The 11,041-nt window shown below is 26.4% G+C and overlaps 1 protein-coding gene and 2 long non-coding RNA genes across 4 annotated transcripts in view; 1 reads left to right on the top strand and 2 right to left on the bottom strand.

Moving 5' to 3' along the window:
* Positions 1-11,041, top strand: part of LOC119678125 (maternal protein pumilio) — a 400,630-nt gene that overhangs the window by 18,704 nt on the left and 370,885 nt on the right. The window contains exon 1 of one of the 2 annotated variants that reach the window (XM_038089799.1): positions 8,926-9,247. The exons of the other annotated variant lie outside the window; for it this stretch is intronic. Coding sequence (XP_037945727.1) covers positions 9,176-9,247 — 72 coding nt within the window. The 5' untranslated portion in view covers positions 8,926-9,175. Of the gene's footprint in view, positions 1-8,925; positions 9,248-11,041 lie in introns of those variants that run through there. 2 annotated transcript variants of the gene reach the window in all.
* On the bottom strand, positions 272-2,219 carry LOC119678129. Its single transcript, XR_005252319.1, has 3 exons — positions 1,783-2,219; positions 1,333-1,707; positions 272-402 (listed from the first exon to the last, which is right to left on the bottom strand). It is a non-coding gene; the product is annotated as an uncharacterized LOC119678129 (long non-coding RNA).
* Positions 2,684-7,532, bottom strand: LOC119678130. The gene is made up of 3 exons (XR_005252320.1): positions 7,236-7,532; positions 2,855-2,984; positions 2,684-2,787 (listed from the first exon to the last, which is right to left on the bottom strand). It is a non-coding gene; the product is annotated as an uncharacterized LOC119678130 (long non-coding RNA).

Raw genomic sequence — 11,041 nt, 5'->3', positions numbered from 1 at the left:
AAGAATTTTCTACCTGCAATAATTTCAGAAACTATTCGTTAATATTGACGATGTGGAGTTGCTCAGACATTCAGTTGGAGTTTTGATATATACCAACAGATTCTAAAACATGTATACTTTGATTTCTCATAAAAATCCTGTTGTGAAAGAAGTTATCAACTATTGTAAAACTGACTTTGATAATAGTGAAAAGCGTTAACTGTATAAAATTTTGCAATATATTCTTCTATGCAATATACACACATCTAGATGATATATAAAGTAAATAATAATTTTTTGTTTATTTAGAATATATTTTATTACATATTTATTTATAAAGATAAAGAACTGGTTTACACTGAATCTTTGATAGTTCTGAATTTTAATAATTTTATTTTCCCTCTTCAACTTCTTAACCGTCCACTGAAATATTAAATAAAATAGTATTGTTAAGAGTTTGTAATGCTTCCAAAAAAATATATAAAATATATATTAACATTCTTTTTAAACATTGCGTCTTACTATATACTTGTACCATGTATTTAAAACAATAAATTATTTATTATATATCTATCTAGTATTAAGTTTAGAGAACTATCAAACATTACGAAAATTTATGAAGTCATAAATTGAAAATATTTTATATCGATTTTGAAAATAATCTTTATTAATTTTACAAATTTATTGCAAGTTAGATTTTGAAAGAGCTTGCATAGACGGATTATTTTTCAATCATATTCTTTAGTTATTTGCAACTACTACAGCGATTTGGTACATTGATATGAAGACTTATTGGCTATATTTTTTTTTACTGATTACGAAGATATTATAGATCTATTGTCCATTGTGAGACTATGTTAAATCTTTATAACCCCAGTTTACTGTAAAAATTTTTTGAAATGGTTCCTATTTGAAACATAGAAATTATTGTTCTACGTTTTGTTAAAATAGAAAGTCGAATAGATACTTAAGAAAATTCAAATCGTTTTGCTTTTGGCTTACACACAAAGCTGTTAAATGTTTTAATTTAACACATATATATATAAATATATATATATGAAATCCATTTTTAAAATTTTTCTCTTATATGTTTTATTATTAAGACATAATTCTCTTATGCAAATTTAGTACAACGTTATTCCTTGCAGTTTTTTATTTCCCTTTAAGCTTTTTTAATAAATTGAATCATAAAACGTTCCATCATTATTTTAGACACATTCTACTAATCTTATCTACAGTATGAAATAAAAACAAAAAAAAATATATAAATAAATGTTCCATTAATTCCCTGCAATTTTAGGAACTTCATTGTCTAATAACTTTTTAGCCTTTTAACTTAGGTTCCTTCCTTACCCTTTCTATCCATAACTATATATTATCTTCTTTTTAGTAATGACTTTATACTTTTTAGTTTTTTTTGTACCGAAATTATTCTCTTATTCCTCCAGCTGGTTCTTACTTTTTCACAATTTCTGCTTTCATTGTAGGGATGTCGTAGGTCATTGATTGCTGCAGTTTGTTGTTGCCGATATTTTGTTTTGTCTCTGCGGGCTCTATTCGGTTCTGTTCTGTATGTTGTGTTGTGTCTGTAGTCGGTGCAGTTTTATTAGCAACGATTGCTCTTATTGTTGTTATTGTTTTTTTTGTGGTTGTTGTATGAACTGTGTTTTCGTATGTTGTGTTTTGTGCTGACTATAAATTTCACTATGTGGCTTCTGCCTTTTTTAGCTTTAAATAAACATAACATAGATAAATACCACGACAAATGTAAAAGTACGTATATACATGTGCATAGATACATACCTACTTTTTGCCCTTTTTCTCTCATGTGCACACAAATTGTTGTGTTACATATATATCTTCAATTTTTTTTTATATTACTTTGAGGTAAATATACTGACGATTGCTGCTAGTGCAACGAGTAATACTTCGAAATTTTTTTTCACTAAATCTCATGCGGTGCTGTATCTTTGCTTTGCTTTGCCTTGCCATGCCTGTCTGTCGTTACTATTCCACAATTTTAGTCTAGTTCTTCTGCTTTAGCTGCTGCATTTATCCATGTTCTTTCCATGATATTTTATTTTACAATCTTTTTCAATACACAACAGTAGTGTGTTTCGTGTTTATGAGCGGCGTACTAATTAGGCAAGGAAAAATGGATAAATTTAGAATTGCAGAGCAATTTTCTTTGCATTGCAGTTTTTCTTTCATTTTTTTTTTCGTTTTCCCTTTTTATAAATTCTTTTTTGCAAATGTGGCAAAAATTTATTCAAAATATATAATTGTTGTTGACTTCTTTATAATGTTGCAAATTTATATTTAACTCGCTATTCTAAAAGAATTGGATATTATTACATTAAAAAAATAAAAAAAATTGAGCATATGTTGTAATAGTATATAAAGAATACATGCATTTATATATAATTATTTTTTTTTATTTCATTGTGACTATTTAAGTTCTTAAAATCGTGTAGGATATTTGAAAAGTTTTGGGAAACAAATGCGTCACGTCAAAAATATTGTTTTGTTGTTGTTGTTGTGATTTGCTATTGCGCACCTTTACTCTATTGTGGCTGGGGGGCTTATCCCTACCCCACACAAAACTTTTACTATACTAGAATCATTATCATTTATTTATTTATTAATTATTGTTTTATTTTTTATACAATGCTTTTAAATGTTAACATAAAAATTTCAGCTACTTTTTACTTTTAAGATTATTTTTAATAATTCTATTTAATAGCCCGACTTCAAGTGTTTAAGATAAGTGTGGGAAACAAGTATCGCACTGTAGTGACATTATTTTACCTAAAAAAAAAAATAAATTTATTAAAAAAAATTTATATTAATTAAAAAATAATTTTTAATTAAATACATGATTTAAATAAAGTTTAAAGCAGTCTTTCCTATAATTTGTAATAGTAGAAAAACTGAATAAGCTGGCGTGATCTTCCAGGTTAGGTAATGAAGGTATTTTGAGGGGTCGTCACCTTGTTGTCAACTGCCTAAAACATTGAATGAGGCATTATTAAATGGTATTGAATATCAGTGGCGTCGCTAGGCGTCAGCGATGTCGGCGACCGCCGACGGCCTCGCGCCCGCAGGGGCCTCGCAAAAAGTTACCGACAGTGGATTCTAAGCACTTAATAAATATTTTGAACAATGTGGTTTGATAGTGGCATTAACCATATTTGAAGTATTCCCGAATGTTTATATAGTAAACGAATTCACGTTCACAGTTCCAGTCAGTATAGCTTCGACGGAAAGAAGCTACTCGAAGTTAAAAGACGTGATTAAGACGTACTAGAAAAGTATGAAGATCCAAGAGAGACTATCTCCATTGGAAATTCTATAAACTGAAGCAAAAATAGGAGCTGGCGCAAATTATGATATAATTTTAAAAAAAATTGAGTGAGGCTAAAAGTAGGAATATTCATTTATTTTAATTTGATTAGCAATAAAACTTTCAACAATGTGACTTGAAAGTTTACAACTGGGTTATAAAGGGGGCCTCGCAATTCTGTGTCGCCGACGTGCAGAGTTGGTCTAGCTCCGCCACTGTTGAATATTATATGATCATGTAATAAAAATATTTAATAAATATTTTGGTATAGAATTACAAGGAATGTGGAATCAGAAAGGCTTAGGATTAGTTACCAACTTGACCTCTGTCAGATCGATAAGAATAGAGGCCTAAAAACTTTTAAAACTTTTTTCGGCCAATAATGAACACCGACACATCAGTTGGACTTTAGTTACTTTTTCATCCGCAGCGTCACAATCATGACAAAAGTCATTGTAGGATAAATCGAGTCTCATAGCATGTCTTTCGAGTAACGCAGTGACTCGTCAGCACTGATACTGTATTGCTGAACATGCTGAACGCCTTATTTGAAGCAGTTGACTGGTGTATTTCTTGTATAATTTGACCAAGGTTGAGGTTGAGATATGATAGAAAATTTTACTTCTTTATACAATTATTTATCAGCTAGAAGATAAATATATATATAAATATATATAGATATGTATGCTATGTTGTTAATATAAATGTAGCAGATATATGTCTGCTAACTGATAAATAATTTTATAAATAAATAATTAACTAGATGATAAAAAAAACAAACAGAAAATCTTACTACCCAATCAAGAAGAGTAGACCCTACTTTAATTTCACCTATCGACATATAATGTTTTTATAAACACTATATATTTCGATCAAGATCTCAGTTTTATTTTATTGCATAATACAAAACAAATACACTTTGTATAATTAAGGTTATATTGGTATTTTCTTATTATTAGCCAAACCTTAACGGAAGTACATACTTGTGGTCTTTTCTAGTGTCTATTATCTTTTGGTTTGCATTTTAGGATATATTTTCGTAGATCTTTCGTATAATATGCCTTACCAAACTGCATTTCGAATGTCATATTTAAATCTTGATGCCGTCTTGTAAAAGTAGTTCTGCTGTGGCTAATAAATTTGAAAATATTACAAAGACATCTGTTGTAGAAACTGTAAAGTTATCTTTTTGTTTTATAGGTTTACCAAGTTTCACATCTATACAGTAAAACGGAATATAAGCATAGATGATCTTTTATTTCTTTAATATTAGCTAGCCACGTTACAGGGACTTACAAAATAACGTTATATATGCAAGTGTTTTAATCATAATTTTCATTTTAAAAGATAATTGTAATTAAATGTGTATACGTCTCTGATTTATATTATTGTAAAATATTTTGGGTTTTCTTTAATGGAACTGTACCTCTTAGCAATTCTTACTGTTAATAAGTGTTAATTTCTCTCAAGTGATTACTTGATTACGCTACTAGTTAGTTTAGGTTGGACTGGTGGGATTGTGTCCAAATGTCAGTTGAGCTTAATTAATTGCCCAGTGTGAATTGATATTAATACTACGTAATATGTCATGGGCATAGTTCAGATCTTCGAAGTGCCAATTAACTGCCCCAAGCAGAAATCTCTTTAGTTTCAGCCGTTTCTTTTTTGAGACTGCAACTGCAGCACAAAGATCAATTATTATATGTGTCATCACCTAAAACAGCTGTTTTTCATTTCTTGGTGTCTGTAATATAATCATAACTTGCTGTTTCTGTACTGATAATAATAAATTTCTGTTTTTGTTAATTCCAAACTGTTTCAGTTGCCAAAAAAAAAAATATAATATATGCAATTAGTATCATAAAAAACTAAAAATAAAAGATTTACATCTAACATTTAAGCTATTAAATTTCATTTCTTTCGAGTAAGAATATTATCTAAACTAATATAAATAAAAAAATTTTTTATGATTTTAAATTCAAAGAAAAATATAAAACAAAAAATAAACCATCCGCATGTATTTAATATAAACAACAATCTTCTAAGTGAATATTATTTTAAGGTATGTATACATTACAGCTAAGCTGCGTATGCATTACTTAAGCTTTCAATTATCGTGTAATTATAACATCATTTTCATTATCGTATTAATTTCTTTCCCTATTAAATAATTTTTAAGCTTTTTTATTTGTATTTGTTTTCTTTTCCGTTTTTTGTTTCTTTTTTGTTTGAATTTATAATTTTTTTTCAAACAAACTCTGAATCAAGTTTCTAGCAAACAATAACAAAAACATAAATGCCGGTATATTTGCACAGAAAACAACAACAAAGCTAGCCAAATCAGAAAATGTGAAAAAAGTACAAACAACAAAATATTGTCTCTGTTGAGTAATTTTCTAACATTGCTTATATTCCTTCCTTTTCTTGTTTTTTGCTGTTGGTCGTCTTTCAAACAACCGCTCAGTCAAGCAAGCTTATTATAATAAAAATACACATATATGCCCACAAACAAATAATTGCTTTTATAAATGCTTTTAGAGTTGTTTCTTTTTTTCTTCTTTTTTTTTCTACTAAACACAGTGGTGGGTATTAACGAATTTTATGCCATACTTAGTGTAGATATAATTGTACATCACAACTAAAATTGATATTAGCAAAGGCGAAAATTTCCTTTGTCTTATCCGAATTTGAGTTTTCAAGTTACGTAGTTTTTGATAAAAACATTTTTCTTTTTGTTTATTTTTTATTTAACTAAATTAAAATTTTATTGATTAAAATTTTTATACTTATATAAATTGATCATTCACAACATATAAAAATGATAAGTATCAAGTTAAAAAATAAAATATTTAGTACTACTTGATGAATAATCATTTTAAATTGATATAATGAATAAATTTTATCATTTCCTCTACACGCTACTGATATTTTTATTTATTTAAATATACATATGTATGTACATGTTGTATTAAGAAACAAGTACAATAATGAAAATTAATGCTTTTAAAGTTATAAAGCTTATAAAGAATAGAGTCTTCTTTATTCACGTTTTTTGTGATATGTTCTTGCGCCTATTTGTTTCGTTTTCTACTAATTTTAATTTTAATCTGATTCTTCTTATTAATTGAGAGATAAAATACGTATAGAAGATTTTCACTATTTTAGATTTATTTAAAATTTATGGAGATACTTATTATCATTAAAACTCCTATCGTTAGGAGAGTTAGGTGTTCTACTATTAGAAAATTATTTTTTATTTATTTTTTTATTATCATTAAAATTCTCCTACCATACATCTGTTAGGTGTTCTACTATTAGGAAATTATTTTTTTAATATTGAACATTTTTTAATTGAAAGAACTTATTCCCTTTTTACTGGAGACATCTATTCAATGTGTAAGCATTGAATGACGATGAGTGTCCGCTTGTGAGAATTTTCATTGATTGTAGTAAGTCTTATGATAATATATTAGTTATATAATTTCAATATTTGAATTGTATAAATAAATTTTTTGATTATTAAAGATATAAATTAAGTTTACTATCCTTTTGAACCCTAATGGTCTTGGGAAAAGTTTTACTTTTTTTAAGATATTTTTTTGAAGCATTCACAATTCATCCCATTCTATCTAATAATTAAAAATATGAAAATAAATACAAAAAGTATAAAAATTCAATAAAAGAAATTAAAGGGAATTAGGAATAAAGGAAATAAAAAGAATTAAATAAAAATTATTACTAAATTAAATAAAAGATCCAAAAAACAGTATAACAAAAAAAAAAAAAATAAAATTAAATACAACAAATTTATGTAAAAAAAAAAATTAAATTAAACAGAAAATAAAAAAATAAATAAAATTAAATACAAAATAAAAAAACATAAATTATTGTTTTACGAATATTATATACTTACTTGATCTATAACCTTAAAACAATATTGGGAATTAATTTTTTACTTTGTATACTGTTTACATTGTCTATCTTGCCATCTTTTCTGTAACTTACGGAGTATAAATTTCCTAGTTACTTCTTGCAGTTTCCACTGACTATATAATTTCTGGCTATTATTTTTTGCAGTTTTCCATTTTTACCAAAACTTCTGACTATTTTTTGCATTTCCCACTTTTTAACCATAAATTTTCCTTACAACGTTTCCATACATTATATATTTACATACGTTTATGCATATGTGTTAAAAAACAAACTTTGAAGTTTTATTAGACAACAAAAAAAAAAACAATATTTTTAATATAACAAAGAATATATATTTTAAAAATGATTGACGTTTGAAAAATTATTTATAAATTGTTTTATTATTATACTTTTGAGATAAAGTAAATAAATAAAACATTTTTTTGACGGTATTTATATGCGTTTTAGAATTTTAGTTATGAGCAAATTTCAACATTTTTTATGTGTGCAATATTTTTTCCACAATTAACCAAAATTAAGTATAAATTTTGAGTTTTGTTTACCTCGCAACTCAAGTAATGATCACATAAAAAAAAAGTTATAGAATATCAATTCCACACAAAACTGTTCTGTCTGCCTGCCTTCTACACTTTTAATTATTGTGTAATATCAGCACAGCTTTGAGTCGCTCTTCTTCGTTTGTTCGACTCATCGACTCATTATTCTCATATCTCAAAATAACTGTTGCTTGGCCGTAGCAACTGAGATTATTGCTAACTTCTTTTTCTTTGCATTTATATATACATATATGTACATATATATCATATAAAACATGCAGATTATTTTTTAATTAAAACCGCAGATTAACAAATATTCTAATTTGAATATTATCCTCACACAAATTAATTCTGAGTCTACCAAAGCCGATCTTTCTTTATGTGCCCCGCTAAGAATTAGTGTAATATTTGTGTAAAGCAACGAATCTTCAGTGCTGGTTGTCTAAACAACTGCTACAACTGGCGCTTGGCTCTCTCGCTCTCTTTTTCTTCTTCTTCTTCTTCTTTCTCTATTTGAAACTTTTTTACATATAATTTCAGTCAGCTTTTAACTTGCTTGCTTTGTAGACGTTCCGTTAAAATTGAATAAGTGTCTTTATGTTTTATGTTTTTTTTTTTTAAATAATAATATTTAATTATGTACATACATTTAATGTACAAAGTGTTGAATATAAAATTTTCCAAATATACATAAAATTTCGAAGAAGAAGTACTTTAATTTTATATAAAATTCTTCGCTTATTAAAAATAAAACCCTTTTTTTTACTTATTCAACAATTCCGTTTTATATGAATACATGTGTTTCAAAGAAAATTTTGTGAAATTCTTGTTGATGTGTGTGCAGAGTTCACGTGTACGCAGTTCGGTTCTATATTTGTGTGTGTGAATATAACAGCTGATTTGTTTGTGTAATTTGTTTGAGGGCATATGTGCATTTTTAATCCTGTTTATTTAAAGCCCTACATATAAGTATACAAAAAAAATATTTCAAAGTGTGCAAACGCATACAAGCTTAAAAAATAAGAAAAAATATATATATATATGTATAAAGTGTAAAAAGAATATAAATAATAGGCAACATAAAAAATACAAGAAAATATTAAATAAAAAGTAAAGCCATAATAAACGGTAATAATCAAGTGTAGTATCACTTCTTTTGTCATCACTAATAATGCAATGGCATTTATTAGTTTTTGAAAAAACTTAATATTTAGACCAAACCTAATTTTTGTGTAAAGAGGAAACAAGTGAATAATTTTGTGTTGATTTTGTGTTTAATGTTTTTTTCGTAAATAATAGTTTTGCAATTGCAAATAATACTAAAAGTTATATGAAATATTTTGCTATTCTGCGATATAATTAAAATTATTTAAAATCGTCACTAATGATGAAATTACTACATGATTTTATGCTAAACACCAGAAATGTTGAGGATATTGGATTGTCACCGGAAATGGTAAAGTTTTTTTTAAAAAAATCTAATAAAAAGTTGAACAATTAAATATTTTATTCATATAGCATAAACTTTTCTTCTGTTCGAATTTATTATTTCCTTTAATGTGCAATTAAATATATTTATTATTACTCTTTCTGGCTCATGCTACACTTAGTAATTTTTTAAAGTTTAATTTTGATACCTTAATTTTTTGCTTGCTATACTTGATGAATTCTGCAGATTGAAAATTCGTATATATGAACTCTGCTTGGTTGTGTGTGTGTGTGTAAAAAAGAAAGCAAAAAAACATTTTGAAAAATAATTTAATATTTATGTTAATTTTCACAAATTACATATTAGAACATTTACATGAGAAGAAAATTATTACTTCGACTAAATGAATTTTTTTACCAATCCTTTAGAAATCCAAGATAATTGAATTTATCATATAAAGATAAATTTAATAAATAAAAAATTATATTAAAATATATTACATGGCAATCATGTCATTATTTCAAATTTATTACAGCTCATGTAAACATAAATTAGAAAATTACAACAAATTATAGAAGAAAAATACATTGCTTGTATTGGTTTCATTACCTTTTCTACAGTAAAATTCCAATCCATTAAATGCAATAAGCTGTACTACTGTTGAAAAAATTAATTTTAATACTCAATTCTACTCAACTGTGCTATGGGGCTATAGGCATAATGATATCTTTAAAACAGACTTATGGTGTTAAAAAATAGATCAAAAATGTATTATGATTGTACACAAAAATGTGAAGTATACGCTGACTCTGAGCTTCAAATTTGGCAGGACATGAGTTCGATTCCTGGCATTTGCAGTCTCAAAAAATTATTTACGAATAATTAAATACTAGAATTATTTCCAAGACCACTGACGATGGATATTTGGCAAAACTCGAAACAGTTGTATCGTCAGCCAAAAATTCAATTAATTAAAATAATATAAAATGAATTTATATTGTAATTCACCACTGTTCGAAAAACCACTTTACAATAAAAATATGTCTATAATAAAACATTTCCTAATATGCCTGTATTTTTACTTTTGTGTTTTTAAATAAATAATTAAAGGACAGTATTATTTAGTAATACTCAGGATTGAAACCTGTTAACCTTTTTACCTGTTGATCAATGATTTATGCCTTCGCTTCTTTTTTTTTGCTGTGATGCATTTTACCATATGCTTCTCACTTCTTCAGTTACAGGTAAACATGTTCTGTCTAAATAACAAACACCTAAGTTATTTTGCAAATCAAATACATATTTAATTTTAGAAAATTATATATTATATTATATATATTATATCATATAATCTATTCAATTTTTTAATTTAGAATAATATAAAATGTCAAGAGTCCGAATTGTAAATATTTCATGGCACAGATACTCGTATTCGTAACTATACTATTTCATTTGCTGATGTAATTACTGCGAGAAACTCAATACAGAGACTTAAGCTGAATGAAAAGTAACTTAATTATCAAAGCAAAAGATAAATTAAAAATAATAAGTACTCCAATTAATTTAAATGTTTTTATATGTTTCGTTAATATAGCTTTAGCTAAATTAAATTGAATTGAACTGGATTGTGCTTAAGTTGTTCTATAGTATCTAAATTCCATCAGTATAACATTGTAGTAACACTATTCACACTTTATTTCTACGATAGACCACTACTAAAACACAACCATTTAGAAAAAGGGTCAGAATATATGAGTGAGCTTAGAGTTACAGTTGGGGTTGCTTTATTAAATAACTGTATACGTGCATTATATATGTCTT

The sequence above is a fragment of the Teleopsis dalmanni genome, chromosome 2 (assembly GCF_002237135.1).
Source record: "Teleopsis dalmanni isolate 2A chromosome 2, ASM223713v2, whole genome shotgun sequence".
Lineage (NCBI taxonomy): Eukaryota > Metazoa > Arthropoda > Insecta > Diptera > Diopsidae > Teleopsis > Teleopsis dalmanni.
The sequence above is the reverse complement of the archived record's forward strand: the minus strand, read 5'-3'. Positions and strand labels throughout refer to the sequence as shown.